This window comes from Manis javanica, chromosome 13 (assembly GCF_040802235.1).
Source record: "Manis javanica isolate MJ-LG chromosome 13, MJ_LKY, whole genome shotgun sequence".
Classification (NCBI taxonomy): domain Eukaryota; kingdom Metazoa; phylum Chordata; class Mammalia; order Pholidota; family Manidae; genus Manis; species Manis javanica.
Window position 1 is genome coordinate 96,150,233 of NC_133168.1, and position 23,562 is coordinate 96,173,794.

The 23,562-nt window shown below is 50.4% G+C and overlaps 1 protein-coding gene and 2 non-coding genes across 9 annotated transcripts in view; 1 reads left to right on the forward strand and 2 right to left on the reverse strand.

Annotated features, from left to right (window-relative positions):
• DPP9 (dipeptidyl peptidase 9) overlaps window positions 1–3,218 on the reverse strand; it is a 36,254-nt gene extending 33,036 nt beyond the window's left edge. The window contains exons 1-5 of one of the 7 annotated variants that reach the window (XM_073220476.1): window positions 3,094–3,151; window positions 2,428–2,527; window positions 2,134–2,186; window positions 687–843; window positions 107–197 (exon numbers count right to left, since the gene is read on the reverse strand). In XM_073220476.1, the coding sequence (XP_073076577.1) occupies window positions 107–162 (56 nt within the window). In that variant the 5' untranslated portion in view covers window positions 163–197; window positions 687–843; window positions 2,134–2,186; window positions 2,428–2,527; window positions 3,094–3,151. Of the gene's footprint in view, window positions 1–106; window positions 198–686; window positions 844–2,133; window positions 2,187–2,427; window positions 2,528–3,093 lie in introns of those variants that run through there. The other 6 variants (XM_073220475.1, XM_073220479.1, XM_073220481.1 and 3 more) reach the window with 6 other exon arrangements.
• A 309-nt stretch (window positions 3,219–3,527) lies between these two features.
• On the forward strand, window positions 3,528–3,599 carry TRNAG-UCC (transfer RNA glycine (anticodon UCC)). The gene has a single exon. It is a non-coding gene; the product is annotated as a tRNA-Gly (tRNA).
• Window positions 3,600–3,796: 197 nt separating this feature from the next.
• On the reverse strand, window positions 3,797–3,869 carry TRNAV-CAC (transfer RNA valine (anticodon CAC)). The gene has a single exon. It is a non-coding gene; the product is annotated as a tRNA-Val (tRNA).
• Window positions 3,870–23,562: the final 19,693 nt, after the last annotated feature.

The window sequence follows — 23,562 nt, forward strand, 5'->3', positions numbered from 1 at the left end:
GGCAGTGGGGAGCAGGGGAGGTGTCTCCCCAGACAGAAAGCTCTCAGGAACTCAGGAACTCTGCAACACCCCCACCGATCAGGGCTCCTGAAGCCATGCCCCCTACCTTCTCCAACTTCCTGTGTTCTCAGTGTCCAGGCGAAGCTTCTTAACTTTCCGCATTCACCGCTTGGCTGACCTCAGGAGGGTGGGGGAGCCTGCAGGTGGAGACACCCCAGGGCTGAAACTCCCAGCAGTCCGGGACAGCCAGCCCTTGCCCCTTCTCCCCTCCCATTTCCTGAGGGGAACACCCAATCCGTAGGTGTGCTAACGAGGCAGCAGGTCAGGCCCTGCCCTGAGAGGGTGCCTGGCATTTGCCAGAAGCCAGCATTTCTGGCTGACTGGTTCTCCCAAGGGAGAAGTCGCTGTGAAGATGGGAGTCTCAGATGACTCCAGATCATCCTCAGGCACTTGCCAGAAACCAGATAATCCCAAATTCCCCACGGGGACTGCTCTCAGATGGCCTTCCCCATCTCACCTTCGCCCTTCGTCCTTGACCATGACCTCCATGCCGGCCTTACTCTCCCCTAAACCCACCGACTCATTCCCACCTCAGGGCGCTGGCACTTGCCAGTTCCTCTGCCTGGGACACCCTTTCCTGCTTCCCGTATGACATGCTCCCTTTAATCCTTCGGGTCCCATATCACCTCTTCAGGGGTCTCTCTTGGCACCCAGTCCAAAGTTGCTTCCTTGTCGCCCCCATCCAACACCTGGTCTGCTGCACACCACTCCTTCCAGGACAGCTAAGCTCTCAACAGGGGTGAGTCAGAGCCTCGGCCTCATACTAGCCCTCAGAGTAAGTCCCTGATGGGTCAGACGGTACAAACCAGGGTGACTCCATGTCTCTGAGTCACCTCTCCCTCCCACTAGGTGTATTTAAACATGGGCAGTATCCTAGGGCCTCAGGAAGATAGATGATGATGGAACAGAATCTCCTGGGATTAGTGGGTCCCCTAACCCAGTGGGTCAAAAGCAAGCCTATTCTGCCCCCAAAGGGACATTTTTGGTTGTCACGACTGGGAGGCATGCTATTTGCATGGAGACCAGGGGTGCTGCTAAACAGCCCACACTGTGCAGGATACCCTCCCCGCACCACTACAAAGACTGATCAGGCGCCAGATAACCACAGGTGCTGAGACTCACAGCCCCTGCTCAGGAGTGAATACTCCCCACCGGGATGTTAGCTCCACAAGCACGCACATCCATCCTCTTCCTGCCGCACCCCCTGAGCCAGGAAGCACTCAGTCAACATTTTAGGTTCAATGAGTGAGTCCCTGTCCTCGCTTGAATGCTGTCTAAAGTCAAAAGGACCTCTGGTTTAGTTAGCACCTAACCAACTTCCTGATGGGCAGGCAGGTGCCCAGAGGCTTAAAGAAAAGCAAGCACAGACAGGTCACAGGAAAAAGATCACACAGAAGTGAAGCAAAACGTCCCTTTAAAAGAGCACTGGCTTCCCTCTTAGTCCAGGAGTGAAAGGAGTGGTCTCTAGAATCAGAGAGAGAGGGGTTCAAATCCTGCCTCTACCACTTCTGATCTGTGTGACCATGAGGGAACCCTTTAACCTCTCTGTGCTTTCATTTCACAAACTATAAAATGAGACTGCAATCCCTAGGCTTGGGGCTTGTGTGAAGATTAAATGAGACTGCACAAATAAAATACCTGTCATAGCAGAAACTACGATAGCCAGCACTGCTGACTTAACAAGTTATTGAAAATCACACCCAGGGGAGAACTGGGTTAAAGTTCCTTTCAGAGCCAGCATCCACACCATCCACTAAGTTAGGTGTGGTTGGATGCGGCCCTACCTCCACCAAATCCAGCTGCAATCAGTACTCTCTCCTCTTTCTCCACCAGTCTTTCCAGGGCTTCTTACTGGGACAGCTGGAGAGGGATACTGGATGGGAAGAAAGTCTCCAGCCAGAGCACACGAAGCTGCAGCTATTGGTCTGGGTCCCTGCCAACTGTCCCAGAGGGAAATAACCCCAGGGTTGTAGAAAACCACTTCCTGCAGACGTCTATTTCCCAGAGAAGGCAAATGAACCCTACAAGCCCACACACCAGCCTTCCTGGCCACCCCACACCAGCACAACTGACCTTCTAAAGGGTCCAGAAAGCCTCCATTCCGGCTGCATGTGTGGGACACAGACCTTGACAGAGTAAATGTGTCATTAACAAGGACGGGTAAGGGAAGGACTGGCTAACCCACTCTCTCTCCTTTCACCTGGGAGTCCCGACTGTTGGGGCCTGATTCTCTACCTGGATAGATTCTAGCGATGCCTCACCGCCCTGTAGCACTGTCCAAACGCACCTGGACGAATATTCCTCCCACCGGGCCAACTCCCCCAGGACCCAACGGGGACTACAGGGATTGGTGATCAAAGTGCACACCTCCTGGGCTTTGGTCCCTGCTCCTGGAAAGCAGGTTCGTTCTTGCGTCAAGACAAGTGACTTCCTCACCGTGGGAGCGCGTGGCGGGAGGGCGAGGTGTCTGTGGTGGGGGAAAAGGGAACGGAGACTTCTGATGGCTCAGCGGCAGCGTGGATGGGGAAGTGTCAAGGCTGGTCTAAGGCTGTGTGGGAAGGTGGGCCGGAGCTGGACAAGCCTCGGCGGGAAGCTGAGAGAAGGGGATGTGGGTGGCGGGAGACCAAGCGCTGGGAAGGGGTGCAGCGGATGAGGACAGGATGCGGGTCAGGGAGGTGGCCTCTGCTCTCGTATCGGGGGCATGTGTTTGCACGGGGAGGGGACCTCCAGAGCCTGCAGGGAAGGAGGGAGTTCTTGGGTGCGGCCACCCCCAGAAGGGACCAGAGGCAGGCGGCTTGGGCAGCAACGGGATGGGTGTGGACGCCGGGCCGGGGAGAGGCTTAAAAGCGCCCCGGCCAGCGGAGGTGGCGGGCTGGTTAGAAGGAGCCGGGCGGAGGGGAAACCGAGGCGGGAGCTGTTGGAAACGGGAGTCCGGCCAACGGCGAGGCCAGGGAGGAGTGAGCCGGGGAGGCCAGTCAACGGCGGGTTCAGAGTCGCGGCCGAGGCGGGACGGGGCGCGGGGGCGCTGCTCACCGGGGCTCGGGGCCGGCTCGGGGCTGCAGCGGGACTGGGCAGGGCGTCCCAGGGCCGGAGGCGCCTCACTCTCGCGGCTCCATGCCCGGGACTGCGGCCCCGGAAGTGGCGAGCGCGGGGAACAGCAGCGCTGGCGGACACGGGGGACCGGGCGGCTCAGGCTCCTTTGACCCGGAAGTCGAGTGGCCCAGCCGGCGACCTGGGATTGGCCACCGCCCGGCCGGCACCAAGGCGCCTCCGGTGCTGGGGGGGGCGCTCTGGCACGGCCCCACGGCCCTCCGGGCCAGTGGCGTGGGACGTCCCACGGACGACGTATTCTGGCATCGGGAAGGACGCAGGAGGAAAAAAGACACCCCCACGTAACTTGGTATCACCCAGTCAGAACGATAATACTTCCACTAAAGATATATAGGAAAGCCCCTAACAGCTGTGCAGCGTTGGTGGTATAGTGGTTAGCATAGCTGCCTTCCAAGCAGTTGACCCGGGTTCGATTCCCGGCCAACGCAAGCATTGGTGATGATCTTTTCTCCTTCACAGTCTATGTAAAACTTTTCGGTAAAATCAATTACTTTGAGAAAACTTTAAAAACTCCATAGTAATTTTGAAAATGGCAGAAAGAATAAGAAAAAAAGGGCACAGAACAAGAATTTGTGTAACTTTAAATTAGGTTTTAAAGCTATTGTATATATAGGAGAAAAGTAAGTGTTTCCGCCCGGGATCGAACCGGGGACCTTTCGCGTGTGAGGCGAACGTGATAACCGCTACACTACGGAAACCTGCGGAGAATGTGCTCCCCGGGAGTTTCATAAACAGACTGCAGGACAGAAATTGTCCCACTGTAGCGCTGAGATGAATATTGCTTGGTTGCGGTCAGCCGAGATGATTTCCGCTCTTTCTGAAAACCCATCACTCTGCGGGAGACAATGGAAGCTGGAAGGAATTAAAAAACAAGAGAATGTCCAACAAACTCCCAACACACTCACATACACACATCTTTACAATTTTGTCAACGCCTTTTGTATTAAAACAACCCAAGACAAATGTTGCTAAAAAATCTGAAGACAGTGTTTCATGAGTTCGTCTCAGAGATGGAATCTTGATTTAAAATATCCCTAAGTGCCTACAGATACGTACCATATTGGTTCGTCCCAAACCACTTTCTACAAGAACTTGTTGTAAAGGATTTTTATTGTGTTTGCACTCTAGGTGCTGGGGGGCGGGTTGGGGCAAAAGCCAGACATAGAAAGAAGATAATTAAAATGACTTTTCATCTCCTAACCTAGAGCTAACTAGTTAGCATTTCAGATCAGTCTTTTCGTTCCTTTTTTAAAAGAGATAGTATAAGGGGAGGGAGGTAATGGCAAGAATTTAGGGTCAGACTTCTGTGAAATCTGCTTCCCCGCACCCTCCCCGAGACCAGAATTAGGGGCAAAAATTAAGACGGATGCAAAAAAACCTCAATAATCAAGATAGCGTTTTAACGCAATATTCTAAAATACCCAATCAACGGCGAAACCAATCTCATGGTGAACAACACATTAGAACTTCAAATCAGGACAGGTTTTTGCTGTGCCTTGCCAAACTATACTGGAGTCTGAAGCAAAAGCAAAAACGTGTGCCCTTCTTTACCTCTTTTATATATACATGCATAGATTTTCTAATGGCTCTTTTCCTCTAGAACATCGTGGAAAAAATATTGAACCTTGCAAGCAGAATATTAAAATTCACAACATTAGGAAGTTAGTGTAATTTTACTTTCCTGCATTTAATGGGAGCAAACCCAGCAATATCATTTTCCATATCTACTTCTGGGGGCATTTAACCATATTTAACCATTCAAAAATTACATAAAACATATATCGAGAGGCACATATTTTTCCTTCTGCCTCAGAGTCTAATATGACCCAGCAGGGCACTGTCACATGACAATACATCGCAAAGACCTTCTGTATTAGTTTCCTACTGCTGCTGTGACAAATTAGCACAGAAGCTGCAAACAACACAAGTTTATTATCTTACAATTCGGGACCAAATTGCTCTTAAGAGGTTAAAATCAAGCTCTGTTGGCAGACATGTTCCCTGTGGAGGCTCCAGGGGCCACTCCGTTCCTTTGCCTTTTCTGCCTTCTAGAGGCCACTGCAATTTCTAGGTTCACGACCCTGCATCGCTCCAACTTCCGGTACCCTTGTCACACCTCCTTCGATTTTGACCCTCTCTCCTCCCTCTTATAAGGACACCTGCGATTACCTCAGGCCCACCAGATAATGCAAAATGATCTATCTCAGGATCTCTAATCCCATCTGCAAAGTCCCTTTTTGCCATATAAGGGGACCTATTCACAGGTTTTGGGGATTAGCATGTGGACATAGCAGAGCCACGTTATTCTGGAGGCTTTGAATAAGACAGACCATGGGGAGCAGGGTGAGGGCAGGCGCTGAGGGACCAGGGCAGGGGGTTCCTCTTGTGGTCCAGGTGAGCAGTGATGGGCAGAGGCAGTCTGAACCCTCCAGTCTGTCCTCCTCACATCCGACGCCAGAGGGCGCCCGTGAGCACCTAAGTCAGGTCTCCGTCCTCTGCGCTCCGGGACTCGCACCTCTTTCTTGTTCAAAGCCCAAGTTCTCCCCGCTGCCCACCAGGCCCTCCACGACCTGCCCGTCCACTCCTTACCTTCCCTTGTTCCGTCTCTCCTCCCTGCCCCCTCTGCTCCAGCCACACGGGCTTCCTGTTCCTCCAACAGGTTCAGTGCTGCCCCAGGACCTTAGCACTGGTTGTGCTTGCTGGCTTCCCCCAGGTATTTCCAGGGCTTTCTCCCTCTCTTATAATTCATGGTTTCAATGTACCTCCTCAGAGGGGCCTTCCCTGAGCCTGGCTAACTTTAAAACTTCCTTCCCCCACCTCCCCACCTCCACTTTGGCATCCACAAATTCATTCCCTTCATTTTACCATGTTCTTTCATTGGCTTATTAGTGCCTGAAATAATCCCATTTTGTAGGTCTGTTTACTTGTTTCTCCTCTGACTTCCCCACTGGGGTACGAACTCCACCATAGCAGGGTTTCTTGTTGTCTGTTTGAATCTACTCTTTTCCCTACATGTCACTATAGACTCAGAAACATTTCTGTTGAAATTAGAAACAAATGAACAGATGGCCAGAGGAAGAGAAAAGACCTGGGAGTGAGGGTGGAGTAATATGGGTGGGCTCTTTGGTGGAGGGAGAGAAGTTCAGAAAACATGTTCTCTCTCCCAAGAATCACCTCAAGGCCTGAGAGCTCACTTACCTGTCCCCCCAAAATACCCTCATTTAAAATGATTTCTTGGGTCCTTCAAATCTGCTTGGGGCAGCCAACGAGACGTGTGATGCCCAGTCAGTTGCTCCCTCTCTCAGCTTGCATTTGCCTGTTTGAGGTCCAGCAGGTACCCGGGGAGAGGAGGCTACAACCTGAGAAGTGCCTTGTCTGGGAAGGACAATAATTCCATCTTCCCACTAGGTGTCAGCAGGAGCACAGCCAGTTGGGCATCGCTCAGTGTCCCCCAGTCCCCGAGGCCACCCCTTCCTCACTGCCTACTCCCTCCACCAATCCAGCTCTACTGGACGCTCCCTGGATGCCAGCATCTCAAAGTCAGACATTTCCCCCCATGCACACACCCCAGTATTTGCAGAAGTGTCCCTGTTCCCAAGCAGGCAAGGTTGCCGGCCTGTTCTACCGGGTGTCTAGCCATTCCAGGAGCCTTCAGGAAAGCCGGAAGCAGGAAGAGGAAAGAAAAAAGGGAAACAAGCAGGGATTCCATGTTTCCAGTCTGGGAAACACTTCTTGCAAATGCTACCTGCGTAGACATCTTTGTGTGTCTGAGAAAACTATGCATGGGATAATGGAAATGTGGGCTGGGAACTGCTCTAAGAAATGCCACATTAACCGAGGCATAGAGAGGTTAAGTCATTTACTCAAGGTGACACAGAGAGGTTAAGTAACATTTCCAAGGCCACATAGCTTATAAATAACAGAATCACGATTCGAAGCCACTGGTCTCGTTGCAAGGCCGTGGCATAAGACTAGACTGCCTCCGAGGCAGATGAAGTTACAGTGATCATGACAACTAAAAATAAAATGCAATAAAAAGCCCTTGAATCTTTTTCAAAAGGGTGGGGGAGAGCTTCTCTTTTCATGGCACACCTTTTGTGTTGAATTTTTGGTGAACCAAGAGTTAGTTTCATAATTCAACCCATTAAAAATAGTAGAAATACAGACTATTTGTTCCCAGTCTTTTCAAAACAATAAGGAAGTCATTTCTGATTTAACCGATGTCCTCTGTGAGCTGGTATCACTACTTCAATGAAAAATAAGTTAAGAAAATAATGATAGTTAAAGTGCCAGGTCCTGAAATTCAGGTGTTTTAATCACTTATTTATGGAACTAGGGTGTGTACGGGGTGGGGGGTCCTCATTATGCCCATTTTACAGATAGGGAAACTAAGGCTCTGGGATTTAAGTTACCACGGATTCTGTGTACTGAAGAGAGAGCTTGATTTCAGGAACCATCTCATTCACTTCAGCTCTACACTGGCCCCCGGAACAGCGCGAATAGGGCTCTTTCAACTGAGAGGAATTTTCGCTATTAATATATAAATGATATGTTCCCTGGGTGTCAGACACACAATAATCATCTTTATTCTCAGGGCCACGGTGGCAATTCTTTAACAGATTCCTCCCCAGGGGAGGTTTGCTGGGAACCACCCACATCACTTTATCTTTGCAATTTTCATTGGCTTATGAAATGATGCCTTTTCTCTGCAGCCCAGGCTAGGTTCCCCCTGCCCACAGTTCCTGCCATTTGGGGGTCCTTCAGTTCTATCTCACACACCAGGACCATCACTGCCACCAGAACAGCATGCTAATACTTACTGAAGCCTCCCTGGGCGCTGGGTATTCTTCTGGCACATATCAGGTTATACTTCCAACAAATGAGGTGTGATTATTAATCTCACTATCCAGAAACCTTTCCCCAGTTAACCCCATGCCTATAAATATAGGAACAGCCTTCTCCATCGAGAGATGATGACAAAGGAGGCATATTATTTTTGCCAGGGGACAGGGTGGGGGTGAGGGTGATGATGCAGGAATGGCGATAAAAGAGGTTTGTGCGGTTGGCAGAAGCTACAGGATGGGGAGACTTGGGGGTTCGGCATGGATGAGACTTTCCTCCGGGCCTCTTTCCTGCTATCTCTGCCTCTCATTTCCCTGCATCTTGAGGCCACGTTGCATTGTTCAGCGATATTCGTAAATGTAGGGAGAAATGGGACTTCACAGGGGGAATGATAGAGAGACGTGAGATAGCTCTTTTTCCTCACATCTATCTCTCCGGCCCCCACAGTCACCCCAACACACACAGAAACTACTGGAATTTCCCCAAGACTGGGTTTCTCTCTCATTCTCTCTTGGATGACCTGGTAAACAGCCTCACTGTGTGATGTCAGGCGGGGGGCTTTCCCTCTCTGACCCTCAACTTCCTCATCTGTGACACGGGGATAATAATAAATAAATAAAATCAGGGCTAACTGTGGGACTTGGCACGGAGTAGGTGCTCAATCAGAGTGTCCAGGTGATGTGTGTTGGGCCCTGGATGCCGTCCAGGTGGGGACACTGGTGCAAGTTCTGCCATCAACTGGATGCGTCATCACAACTGACACTTCTCACCACCTCACTTCCCATGTGGGGATTCTCACCCCTGACCCCCACCCCGAGTCCACCATGAAAATGCATGCACCCCCCAACTGTTGACTGGGCTGCTATAAATCCTCAGCCGGATTTTCCAGGTCTGCTCTTTGAACCTGCATACCACCGGAGGGTCACATCACAAATAAAGAGCAGCCATGATCCAACAATCACAACGGATGTTTGTTGGGCACCACCTGCGATACCAGGCAAGCGGGGGTCCCATGCTGACCTCAGTTTTCTCGTCATAAAAAGGGGGTTACAACAGCATCTGTCTCCTGGGGCTGTCACAAGCACTAAATAGGCCACGATGCACCTGGCACTGGGCAAGCCAGTGGTGTTGAGGACCTGCTCCCTTGCAGGTTGTTCAGCCCAGCCCCTTGATTGTCCACCCAGGCAGGGGAGCACAGTGGTCTGCCAGTCTTCCCTCCAGAGGTCTTCTTGCTTTTTCTGTTTTTCCTCAAGCCCAGCCCCTGTGCCTTAGCCATTTGCTCTGTTCACAGTGTGCAGCCTGTGGCACTCAGGAAAGATATTAATTCTATGAATGAATGAGCAGACAAACCGGAGAAAGCATTCTGACTCCCTTCTGGAAATCTCTTTCCTTTGAAGAAGTAAGGCTGACTTGCTCAAGAGTCTATTACATTCACTTAGTGTTTATCCCCCAAGGTACTAAAGACTTCTGGTTAGGAAGACAGGCCTTGGACCCGGGCAGCCTCCGCTCAAATCTCAGTCTTGCCCCTGAATTGCTGTGTGACCTCAGGGAAACTACTATCCCTTTCTGTGCTTTAAGTTCTCACTTGCAAAACCGGAATACTGTGAAGGGCTTAATAGGTGATCCTCCAGAAGAGTGTTTTTGATGTGGAGGTTAGTTTTCTGTGTCCCTTTGACTGGGCCACTGGGTGCCAGATGTCTGGCCACCCAAGGCCCTTTCCTAAGATTCTCTCTGGGGATTGATTATCGACTCCCACCTGCCTCCCCACCTCCTGTTGGTTTCCCTTGGCCCTGTCCACACCTCTGTAAACCAATAAACCCTGCGAGGAATCTCTTTCGGTCCCCCATCCAGAGCAGGCCAGCTCTGTCCCGCCAGGACCCCGATTCAACTGGAACACACCCCGAACTGCACCACAGACGCGGCCTTGCATTTGGGGCGGAGTAAAGAGAGGCCTGGAGGGCTGCTGGGGGTCCAAGGCGGGGGTGGCCCGGCTGAGGTCCAGGATACGGGGTGGGAGGCTGCGTGGAGCAGCCTCCTGCGCAGCCCCTGTGGTGCCCGGGGCGGGGACAGAGGCGGACGTCATTTCCTAGATGGCAACACGGAGGCCTGGGGGCCTTTCTGCTCCTCCCTCCGTGTCCGGAGGAAGGGCCGGTCGGGGCGGGGAGGGCAGGGGGGCGGCGCGGGACGCGGAGGCAAAGCGGGGCGGGGGTCTGTTTATTAGCTCTCGCCGCGAGCTCACGGTGAATGGGACCGAATCACAGCCGCCGCCCCGAGAACTCGGGCGGGACCGGGCTGGCGGGGGGCGGGGGGCCCGGCTAGCCGGAGGCCCCCCGGTTGGCCAGGCGGGGCGGCGGGGGTGCAGACCGCCCCGCAGGGCTGTGCAGACCCGCTGCATTCAGCTCCACGATGGCCAATCAAAGACGGCAAGGGACCCCGTGGCTGCGGGAAAGGAGGGGACGGGGGCGGGAGCCTGGGGGGGAGCCCCACGTGAGCCAGGGAGCCGTCACCTGGCCTAGGGCCCCAGGCCCACGCAGACCCGTGAGGGTAGACACATGTGGGGGCTCTGGGCTCCCCAAAACACAGAAAGGCCGGAGGTCTGTCCTTCACCACACCTGTCCCCCAAGACGGGGAAGCCAGTGGGACCCAGATGGGCAACAGAGCCCGTTGCGGGTAAATAAACAGAGGGACTGAACGGCCTGGGAAGCCCACTCTCCCACCCCTGCACTCCGTGGCCCCCCGGGGGAATGCTGAGTGGTGGCTTCATTTCCTTGGTCCGCAAGGCTCTGCTGGTCTGTTCCTGGGCCGGCAGTTGCTCAGGGAGTCCACTCCTCAGTGCAAAGAGGTAGGGGGTGCGAAGGACCCTCCCAGGGGGGAAGCAGGCCGTGCCTCCAGGAAGCCCTCCTGGATTGCCAGAGGCCTCTGGCTCACTGGGGATACCCCTTTCCCCACCCCTTTCTGGGGCGTCCACCCCTCTTGGGGCTTCCTCCCTTCCCTGAGGCCCCGTCCCTGAGACCTCATACTTTTCAGAGTCCGCTTTCCCCTTCTCCCCTTGAGCCCCCTCAGGCTCCCTCCCCTGGGACCTGGAGCCAGAAGTCCTCTGCTGGGCCAGGCTTGAGAGGCCCCCTGATTATTGCCTGGCCGGGCTTTTGGGGAGAGGCGCTTCCACCTCTTCTGGCTTCCGGGTCCAAGCAGCCTGCTTGCAGTCTATAGTCAACACTTGGTGGGTGACATGGGCTGGGGGCCATGCCCAGACACCCTCTGTGGTTGTCAAGTGGGGGCAGGTCGTCCTGGGGATTTTGGTCAATACACATAAAATAATTTCTCACCATAACCATGCTCATGTGTCTAGTTCAGTGGCATGAACTATTTTTGCATTGTTGTGCAGCCATCCCCCCATCCATCTCCAGAACTTTCGCACCTTCCTAAAGAGAAACTCTGTCCCCAGGAAACATCAGCTCCACATTCCCACCCTCCCTACAGTGAATACACTACACTTGAGAGCAAACATGCCTGTTATTTACAACAACCAAGATATGGAAGCAAGAAAAGTGTCCATCAATAGATGAATGGATAAAGAAAATGTGGTACATAGACACAATGGCATATTATTCAGCCATTTAAAAAAAAAGAACTCTTGCCATTTGCAGCCGCATGGATGCACGTAGAGGGTTTTATGCTAAGTGAAATAAGCCAGGAGGAGAAAGACAAATACCATATGATCTCGCTTATTTATGGAATATACAAATAAAACAAAACAAAATGAACAAAAGAGCAGTAGATGCAGAGACACTGAGAAGTGATGACAAGGGGTTACCATGGGGGAGGACTGGGGTGGTGGGTGGGGGATAAAGGAGCACAAAAATTCTCCATCGCAAAGTAAGTTGGTCACAGGGATGCTAGCACAGCATAGAGAAGACGGCCTGTGATTCTGTAACATCTTCCTGTGTTGACAGATAGTAACCATACTAGGGAGGCTAAGGATTTAATAACACGGTAACTGTTCAAACAGTGTGTTGTGTACTTGAAACCAATATAAGATTGTATATCGACACTTCAATTAAAACAATAAAAATTTCATAAAACTAAAAAAATTTTTTAAAACATGCCTGCAGAAGTTCTCCCAGGCATGTGTGAAGCTGTGGGGTCCAGGGTATGATTGCAGCATCCTTCATAAGTTGCCAAATTGTCCCCTAATAGGGAATTGGCTAAATCAATGATGATACGTCTGAATGCTGGAATGTTCAAACGATTGAAGGGCTGTGAAATAAGAAGCGAAAGACCCTTGCTGAACAGATCTGGAAAAATGTCCAAGGGGAATTAAAAAAAAAAAAAGACACGGCACAGATCTGTAGAGCTTGCCAGTTTTTATGTAAAAGGATGGCAGTACTGTATCACGTATTTGAAAGTTGCCAAAGAGAGTAGATCTTACAAATTCTCATTACAAGGAAACAAATTTGTGACTAGGTAAGGTGATGGATGTTAGCTGAACTTCCTGTGACCATCATGATACAATATATACAAAGATCAGATGGTTATATTGTACACCTTGCACCGAAACCATCTTGTACGTCAATTGTATCTCAATACAATTGGGGAATAGAAGCAGAGGTTTTTACCCTGCCTCTCCCAACCCCAAAAAACCCCAGAAGGGCAGAAAGAGTACGAATATGGTCTAAAAAAAAAAATATATATATATATATATATATATATATGCTCATCTGTGGAACTGGGCAAGTGTCAGACAAAGCTATGAGTCTTGTTACCGTATCTCCTTCCCCATCTCTCTGTGTATGGCTGAGTTGTATAAAAATTCTACATTATAAATTAAATAATATATACACATATAGGTTATACATATAACTTATATATAATAGATGGTAATAACCACCTATTCTATATCATATAATACCGAATTCTGTGTTATATGTTGTATAATATATGCACACACATATATATAGGTTATGTAATATACAGTAATAGTCATCTATTCTATATCTTATAACACATGCATACAGCAAGAGCGTGCATTGATGTTTATTTGTATATGTACATTTGGCCCAATAAGACTAAGATCTCAGAAAACAAAATCAACCCGTAATGATTGAGATTGATCATCATTGTATTGATTATTGGAGGACTGCGGTGTGAAACCGACTCAGCCGGGGAATGGTGGGATGGGGTCCTCCTGCCCTCTCCATCTCCCTAAGTCTGCCTGCCTCTGTCTGTGTGTCCATCTGGTCCTTCTGTCACACACACACACACACACACACACGCACGCACGCACGCACGCACGCAGCCTGGAAGCCCAGGCTTTTGGGCAACCAGGGAAAGACTTCCAACGTAAACTCTTCTGTGCCTCTGGGATTTTGTCCCACGTGCATGGATTGATTACTCATGCAAAAACACAGCCTCTTTAAAAAAGGAAAAGTGGTAGCTCTATACTGCGATGATTTGGAGTGATGTGTGAGATTAGTTAAATGAAAAAAATCAATGAAATGATACTTTGGAAAGCAAATCTGTGGGAGGGAAGGGGGCAGAAAGAGAGACAGAGAGATAAGGAGACAGAGATGGGAGCCCAGTCCCATCAGAATATGTCCTCAGCACTGTTCATTGAGGCCCTTCCATCTAGAAAGTTCCTGGTTTGGAAGCAGGGAATTCGGCTTCCTTAATTTAAATGCTTTAAACAAGTAAGAGAATATGGTGGCCTTATGGGTAATTTTTATAATCCCTCCCCCAGGTATTTCTGTACTTTCCAAAGCTTTGCTAATGAACGTGCATTGCTGCTGTAAGCAACATTTGTGAGGTTCGTAGGGTGCCGTGCAAGCGTCCCTGCGTGATACGGATCACGCTGCTATGAACATGTGTATGTGGGTTTGTGTGGGGACATACGTTTGCATTCTCCTGAGTGGACAGTTCCGAGTGTACTTGCTGTGTCCTGTGATAATTCTACGCTTGACTTTTTGAGGAACCACCAGACTGGTTTCGAGAGCGGCTGCATTTTCCATTCCCACCAGCAATGCGCGACGTTCCGGTGCTCCGCATGCTCACAGATGCCTGCTGTTACCCGGCATTTTGCATCCAAGCCATCCTGGTGGGTGACCTGGTATCTATCTCATCGTGGTTTCACCTTGCATTTCCCTATGATTAATGACCTGCAGCATCTTTCGTGTTCCCATTGGCCATGTGTCTTTTTCAGAGAAATGTCCATTCAAATCATTTGCTTTTCAAATTCTTTATTCTTTTAATTGTTCTCTTCTTATTCTAAGGTTTGCAATCACCCTGCCTGATAGGGAACTGTTCTCCCCACTTCACAGATGAGGAAACTGAGGCTCAGAGAGGGGCAGGGAAGGAGGTGGTGAAATAGGTCAAGGGGGAAAGGAAACAGAAAAAAAGAAATGGGCAGTGAATTGCCCAAGTCACAGAACTTGGCAGGGGAAGAAGCCAGGTCGGTGTGACCTCCAGGACAGGAGCCGAGGTGGGGGCTCCTCCCATAGCAGAGGGATGCAGGGGCCTTTATTCTAGCTCAGCACAAAAAGGCACAAAAGGGCTCTTGAGAAAAATGAAGAGCTCAGGTCCCTGGGGAGGAGAGGCGGAGGCCGGTCTTGAGCCCAGACATCTCCCCTGAATCTGCCGTACCCACCCAGTGTGCATAGGCACAGCCTCATGGTCCTGTGTGTCATCTGTGTCACAGCGGCCCGTGGGCCAAGTACACAGAGAACCACCGGCACCCGCACGCACACACAAACATGCTCAGCCACACACTTCCGATTCTTCTAAATCAAAGCACCGCTAAGTCCTAGCTCAGCCAAGCAGCCTCCTGGCTTCCTGCCTGGGCTTCCAGGCTACGTGTGTGTGTGTGTGTGTGACAGAAGGACTGGATGGATACACAGACAGAGGCAGGCAGACTTGGGGAGATGGAGAGGGTGGGAGGCCCCCACCCCACCATTCCCTGGCTGGTTTCACACCACAATCCTCCAGATAGGCCCTTGAAATGGGGAGGGTTAGGACCGAATTTTCTAGAAGAGAAAGCGGAGGTTCTGCCAGGCCACGGGGATGTCCAGCTATTAATGATGTGGTCAGGGTCCCTTTGCAAATTGGAGGCTGGGGTCGAGACAATCAGTACTACTGGTTCAGGCTGCACGCTGTCTATTTTTATTTTTCTTATTTAAAAAAAAATTTTAATGGCTTCTCATAAAAATCCAGATCGCCAGTCTCTCTGGAAAAAAATCGGCAGATCAGGCCAGGCTGGGCTTGTTTTCCTGCCTGGAGACCCGCAGCCGTGACCGGAGGCTGGGGCAGAATACGTGGCTGCCTGCCGTCGCTCGTGTGCCTTGGTGACTGTCTGTCTGTGCGTGTGCCTCCGTGTGTGTGAGTCTGTGAGGCCGTGTGGGTTTATGATGAGTCACACCCAGCGTGGGCGGAGGGTGTGTGAAGGTGAGTTTCCAGCCCATGTGTGTTGGTAGGTGGCAGCTATGCCCCATGCATGCACCTGCAGAGGTCTGCCTGGCTGAGCGTGTGGCAGTGCTTGTGCTGGGAAGGCACGGCCTGCTGGCTTTCTGTGCATCTTGGTGCCGTATGTGGGAAGCACAGTTTGCATGGATGCTGGGGCTTCAGGAGTGTCTGGGCCTGTGCTGTGTGAGTGTGTGTGCGTACACTATGATCTGTGTGTCCGTGATGGTGTGCGTTGTATTGATGAGATCCTGTGTGCGTGGACATGGGACTGCGTGTCTGAGACCGTGTGGGCATGTGCACATGTGTCTGTGAGCATGGGTTTGCGTTCTAACATGTGTGTCTGAGGATGTTTATGTGGATATGTTCATGCATTGGTGACTGTGTGTGCACTGGCCATGGTAGTAGCTCATGATTGTGGCTCTAAGTTGGATGAAGTATAAAGACCTCTGCATGTGGCCTCAGGCACTTCTGCAGCTTGACTGGGTCCTCAGCCTGCAGGTTTATGGCGCTGGGGGCACACTCTTGTGACCCTGCCAGAAAGTGTCCCTGGGGCCTGGTGGGGCAGGGGGCGTTGTCCCAAGAATTGCAGGGGCAGCAGTGTGGTGCCCGGACTCACGGCTGTGTGTGGCTCTGGGGTGACCTCTGAGGTTGCGAGCAAGGAGGCCGACTCCTCGGGCCCAGCCTCCCTGCGCCCGGTTGCCAAGAGCATTTTCCCAGGACACCCGAGGCCTGCCATGGAGATACATCCCTGTCCCACATTACCCGCCCCTCTCCCTCCTCTCTGCCGCAGTCCAGCGTGGAAGCAGCAGGGGAGAAGGGGCCGTAGGCTGCCATCAGCTCCTGTAGGCTTAAGTGACCCATTTCCTGGCCGGCTGTGTGTGCAACACAGGCACCATTAGGGTAATGAGCCCACAGCTCCAAGGAGGGGGCATCCCTAGACCCCCAGGGCTGTGGTCCCCTCCAGCTTGCACTTAGAGGGTTGCGGGTGGGGAGTCGGATGGAAGAGCCCCAGAGAGAGGCAGAGACAGAGGCAGGACCCCAAACAACGATGCACACAGGATCAGATGGGCGTAGAAAGACAGAGGCAGGGAGATACAGAGAACACCAGCTCCTGTGTCCCACTGGCTGAGGGGCCCTCCCGGGCACCAGCTCCCTGGCATGCTGACCACTCTCAGTGCCCTGACCAGAGAATCCTCTCAACGTGCCACACTCAGGAACTGAGAGCTGGTGGCCTCAGGGGTGGGCCGAGGCATGGTGGGTGGGGCACCAACAGAGCCTCAATTAGAAACTTGGGGATCGCCCTGTGGACTTGACCCAGATCCATCTATATGCACAAATCAGTGGACAACGTATGATGAGAAGCAGAAACGCGAGTAATCCTTACATGCAAGGTCCACAAATGGACGCTAAAATCAGCGGGCGAAAGGCTGAGGGCAGAGAGTGAGCATCGTCCCAACGTATCTCCCCCAGGATGTCTGTGAATCACGAAGAGAAAGATGGTAACCTCCCGGTGGAGGCTCTGAGCTGGCACCAGGGAAACCAAATCACGAAGAGAAAGATGGTAACCTCCCGGTGGAGGCTCTGAGCTGGCACCAGGGAAACCAAGAGACCCAGGTCGTCCCCAACGAGGAGACGCACTGATATCAATTACCTCTTGACAGGGCGCTCTGGGAACATGACGCTTCAGTGGTATCCTTCCCCAAATGCATAAACTCAACCTAATTACAAGCAAACATCAGACATGCCCAAATTGAGGGACATTCTACAAAATATCTGGCCAATGCTTCGCAGAAGTGCAAAGATTGTCAAAGACAGACTGGAGGAGTCTGAATACTTTACGGGATCTTAGAACAGAATCCTATTAAGATTTAATCGCACTAATTTAATACCATCAATAACAATAGGATTAACAAGGTCATAATATTAATCCCAGTAAGAGGAAACACTGGTGAAATTTAAGGCCTGAAGTGTGGTTAAATAGCATTGTATCAGGACATGGCTAATTAGTGAACTGATAAGAGAATTAGTGAATCAATAAGACCATTAGTGAAATTTGAATAAGGTTTAAAAAAACTTTTTTACTGAGTTAGAATTGACATGTAAACTTGTGTAAGTTTAAGGTGTACAGTGTGTTGAGTTGATTGATACACGTATATTGTAATATGATTTCCACGATGGTGTTAGCTAACAGCTCTATCTTGTCGGGTAGCTATCATTTATTTTTGGTGTGAGAACAATTAAGATCTAGTCTCTTAGCAACTTTGGATAGAGCTGCACAAATGAGCCCAGGCAAGAACTACTCAGGCCGAACCACGGAATCATGAGAAATAATAAACTGTTGCTGTTTAAGCCTTTATACTTTGGGGTGGTTTGTTACACAGCAATAGGGAACTGGTACACCTCTGGCCTGTTGAGATAATGCCCCTGAATGCACAGACTCACCGACTGGTCCTGTTAAGCAAGCAGGTGACGGCTCAAAGGAAGCAGCGGATGTTTAAAGTTTCTCTCTGTCTCTCTCTCCCTCTCTGTCTCTGTCTCTCTCTCTCCCTCCCTGCCTCATCATCTCTGCGTCTCCATGTCTCTGCCTCCCTTCCTACCCACCTGCCCTCCCTTCAAACATGGGATCCTGGTTGTTGGAGAGGACCCCCTGCAAGGTGGCAGGTGGTCAGACAACCTGACACCCCCAGGGATTAGCTGCTCTGCCCCTCACTCCCCCGCTGCTGCCCCAAGATACTTGATGCGCCAGACTTTTCCACTCTACCTTGATTAAATTTCCTAGTGTTCACCTGTGAAGTTCTCTATATCCCCCCAGGCGGCGGAGCCTGGGCTTCAGTCTGCAGTGTCCCCAGTCCTCTGCAGGTCCTCCTGTGTACCAGACGGTCACATGACCGATAGTGCCACTGTACCCGCCTGGGTTGACAGGGCTGCCCTCCCCACACCCCTGCCTCCAACACACATGCACACACACACACACACACGTGCGCACACACACAGCACCTGGACCACCATCCTCCACCAGTAGACTTGCAGCATGAGCCCTGTTCTCAGCTAAAATCTTACTTTAAAAAAAATCGTAAGTTGCCTGCTTAGATTTTTTTCCCATCTTCTCCTGCTTGTTTTGAGGAGACACAAAAATGTGTGAAATTCGTGTTTCTCCTCCCCGAATATTTTTCTTTTTTTACGTTTTAAAATAATTACAGGCACTACAGGAAGTTGCAAAGATTTCCCAGGCGGTGCCTGGTCCCCTCCTGCAGCTTCCTGCAATAGTGACGTCTTACGTAACTCCGGGACATTCTCAAAATCAGGAGATTGACATCTGTGTGGTACTGTTAACTAAACGCTGGGTCTTCTTTTCCAGTTTTACACAAGCTGTCCTTGTGCACACACATCTAAGTGTGTGTATACACGCTTCTGGAGTCACACACACATGACCCACACATGCACGGAGACATGCCTGCATCCAAGCACACGAGTCGCATGCAGTGTTGCGTGCATATGTGTGTACAGCAGATTCACATGGCCACACATATGTGCATACGGCCACACTCAGACATGCCAGTGTGCACACAGCTGATCATACAAGTGCATGTAAGGGAACATTCAAACACACAGGGGCCCACGCACATCTTGGAACACCTACATGAAAGTGCACACACATGTAGTCACACCCACACACAACACACAGAGTCATACATCTGCGATCCATGCATGCACAGTCACACACACATTCAGACACCTACACACATATTCACACACACAGCCACCCATGTGTGTGCCCTCCTGCACGTGTGCATGAACACACACACACATGTGCTGCCTTGCCCATACAATAACTCATACTGGAAAAATCCACATGGTGGCTTATTATTAATATCATCAGTGCCCCCCCTCTGTGCCCCGCTTTCCTAAATCGTACCGGTCACCATGGTTTCAGGCTGCCTGCATTTGCCAGCATTCTCTCTCTCTCTCTCTCTCTCTCTCTCTCTCTCTCTCTCTCTCTCTCTCCGTGAAGAAAACATTTGCTGCATTGGTATAAGTTTTTCTGGCTTTGGATTGAACAGGCACAGAAATACATTTGGAGTTCTGGAAGGGAAGAAAAATGAAGCTGTACCGAGGCCCTCCAGCGTGGGCCTCGCAAACCCCTCACAGAGCTCTGTGTCATTCAGGCTGCAGAGGGAGACCTGGGGTGGTGGCTTGGCCCCAAAGCAGACGCTCTGGCTGCTGGGCCACCTTGCCCCTCACCTGTCCCCCTGCTGCATTTTTGATACTCTGAGTTGTCCCCCCAGCCCAGCCTCTCACCCACTTCCCACCTGACCTCTTGACCCCCTCCCCAGCCCCCCTACCCACTAACAGATACCTCAATGCATCCACATTCCAACTCACATCCACCTGCTAGAAACCTGGTCCTCATCAGATCTCACCACCATTCATCCCACCTCAGGCCAAAAATCTCAAGAGGCCCCTTGACACTTCCTCTGCTCCCAACCCAAATGTCACCTTCCCACACCCAGTTTAGTCCTAGCCAGCATCAGAATCAGGACCTGTCCAAGCAACATCCCCAATGGGGATTCCCCTCACTCCCTTTGCTCCCCACCAGCCTGGCTGCAGTGCCCAGAATGGGCCATGTTCCCTTGTACCCCAGGACCTTTGCACATGCTGTGCCTGCCTCCAGTAACTCTCTCTTCTCACTGTTTCTCTTCGTTGTGCCAATGCATTCTTCAGTTTCAGCTGAGATGTCACCTCCTCAGGGAAGCCGTCCCTGTTTCATGCTCACGCGTGTCCCCTGTACTTTGCTCCAATGTCCTGCGCTAGAATGTTTCCTTGTTTATTGTTTCTCTCCCTTTCTAGATTATAAACTCCACAAGAGACGGATGTTTCTCTGGCTCATTTATCGCTCATTGAGAACAATGTCTGGCCCACAAAAGGTGCTCAGTAAGGATTTGCTGAATAAACAAGTGAATGGGAAATAGTCACCCCTTGGGTCACGGCACCAGCAGAGAAAGGGTTTTGTCCTGTCTGGGAGAGCTAGGGCTGGGGCAGACACCAGGGTTTGTTGCAACATCCAGAAAGCTCCTTCTACCTCTGTCCATAAGCTCAGGTGGGCCCAGGCTTTTGATGTGATTAAAACAGAAAAAAGAGAGAATAGAAACAGTCTTCCTCATTTTAAAAGGGTTTTTTGGATAAGAAAAGAGGGAGTTCTTATTTCATAGATGTAAAATTCATCAACCTAAGTTTGTGTCCATACAGGAAAAGCTCTGGCAGGATGCGCTCCAAACTGCCAAGAGGGATTCCCCTGAGAGGCGGGACTAATGGAAATGTTGAGTTTCTCTTTTCTTTTCCTTCTTTAACCTGCTCAGCTTGCATTTTCAAACTGCGCTGCGATTGATCATCAAGTGACTTGCAGTTGAAGGTAGGAGATAAGCGGTCAATTTGAAAATCTGTTCAAATGAGCACATTTATTGATGTGGCCATTCTGCCCCCAACAACCTTTGCTAAGGAAATGAATATGACTGTGTACAAAGATTGAGTGCCAAAGAGCTCAGTCACTGTCCCCCCTAAACTTTGAACAACCTAGAAGTCCAATGATGGGGCCTTCATGACTTAAACCGTGGGCTGCCGTGTCAGGAAATATACCATGGCAGAGAATTTCAAAGCCTGACGAGATGTTTCTTGTCTATTAAGGGAAATAACGTACTGGGTGATTCCCTTTTTGTAAATACACAAAAGCAAACAGGTATCTTTGAGAAACACGGGGAAAGCAAAAAAATAAAAATAGGAAAGTGCTAGAAACAATTCCCCCTGCAGGAGGTGCTTGTGGGTGACTTTTCTTTTCTTTGCTGTTTCTCTCTCATTTTGAAATTATCCACAGGGAATATGCACTCATGTGATAAGAAAAAGACAACAAATTAAATTCTTTTTGAAAAGATGCAGCCGAGGCAGTGGCAGATGACTGTGTGTGTGTGTGTGCTTAGCTGGCTGTGGGTATGTGTGTGGAGATGGAGCCCTGATGACCGCTTCCCACCGACACAGGCCAGGGCTTCTCCACCTCGGCACGGGCATTTGGGGCCAGATGAGTCTTACTCAGGGAGGAGGGGGAGGCATCCTGTCCACTGTAGGATGTTCAACTGCACCCCAGTCTCCACCCATTATATGCATGTAGCACCTCCAACCAAAATGTCTCCAGATGTTGTCAAATGTGCCCTGGGAGAGGCAAAAAATAATCACCCCTCACCCAGTTGACTACCACTGGTGTCGACTCACAGAACACAGCTTCTACGACTGCCCACCCACACAGACTCTGCTGGCTGTCACAGGTGAGCTGGGACACTGCAAGCGACGTAAGTGACCCAGGTCATCGGCCTCGATCCTCATCAGCGAAGAGTTACTCCCAGGGCCCTCACCTGCTGGGGCCTCCCAGCAGCTGCATCCACTGAAACCTGATCCTGTGTTCTCACGGGGTGGGGGGGGGTGGTAGGGCGGCAGGCTTACCCAGACCCGGGAGGGGAGACGTGGCCACAGATGCACCAGGGGTGCCGCTCTGGACAGCAAGCAGTGTCGGACCCCATCCTGGGAAACGCTCCCCTCCCGAAACCAGAGACCCTAAGCTCAAAGCTGCTTAGAAAGCCACTCTAGACTCATCGGCCTCTCCCAACCTTCAGCTTGTGGATTGTTTCAATCATGGTCATTCTTTAAAATCACATATCAGAGATCACAGTCCTCACCCACGGGTGATTCTCCTCCCCAGGGGTCACTTGGCAATGTCTGAAGATTTGGGGTTGTGACAATTTGGGGCGCTCCCGACATCAAGTGGGTGGGGACCAGAGATGCTGCTCAGCAATTTACAGTGCCCAGGATGGCTCCCCCCAGACAGTGACCCCGCCCCAAAGTCAGCAGCGCCAAGGTTGAGAGACCCTGAACAGCCTCACAGAATAAATAAAAATCGTAAAGGTTAATGTTTGTTGAACGGTTGACATGAATTAGAAAGACCGTCGGACGAATCCAAAGCAAAACCATCCCTGAAACAACTTCTCCGCTGTCGCCAAATGTCAGGGAAGACAAAGAGAGCCTGTTCAGACAGGAACGCCAAACGTACGGTTCTGATCAGGCCCCAGATCAGAAGACAAAAGAACTATAAAGCACATCGTTGGTGGGCAAAATCTGCATATGGATTATACACTGAATAACAACATGGACTCCATGTTAAATTCCATGGATTTGTCGTATCCTCATTATATAAGAGACCAGCCTTTTTCTTAGAGGCACCAGATCTCTGAAGGGGCTTGGGGACAATGATGAGCTGTATATTTTAAAATGTTACCAACTGATGAAGTGCGGCCGTGGGTCCCTGAGAGGTCAAGGTAGTAAGTATTCTTCAACTTTAGATATTCTTTTCAAAATAGAAAGAAAAACCAACGTGCAGAGCTACTCAGCAGCTAAAAAGAATGAACTGCCAATCATATGCAACAGCCGGAATCAATCTCCAGGGAATTATGTTGAGTGAAAAAAGCCAGTCCCCAAAGGGTACATACTGTGTGCTTCCATGTGTAAGGTTTCCTGAACATTCTTCAAATGGCAGGACTGCAGAGGGTGGCTTTTTTTGGTGGATGCCAGGGGTTAAGGGCTGGGAGGAAATGGGGTGGGCACCCCATGGTGACAGACATGTCCAATGTCAACATTCAGGATGTGCTATTATTCTATGGTTTTCCAGATGTTGTCATTGGGGGACCGGGGGAAGGTACACTGGGTCTTGTTGTAGTATTTCTTACAACTGCATATGAATCGACAATGACCTCAGAGTGGGAAGTTTAATAAAAAGTGTATACTACTAACTAAAAATGTCTGGGCACTTAATATGTCACCAGCACTGATTAAGCGTTTTACACATGGGCTTTAAAAAAGAAACCTCAGCCTGTCAGGACGGTTCTGCCACCACTTCCATTGTACAGAAGAAGAAACAAAGTCTGCAGGGCATAAAGGGAGTTAATTTGATCACAAGGAAAGTATATCAGAATCTTTGGGAAGGTGTTGGTGGGGGTGGTATGTAAAGGCTTACAAAAGCCTTCTTATTTATTTATTTGTTTGTTTTTATTAAGGTAT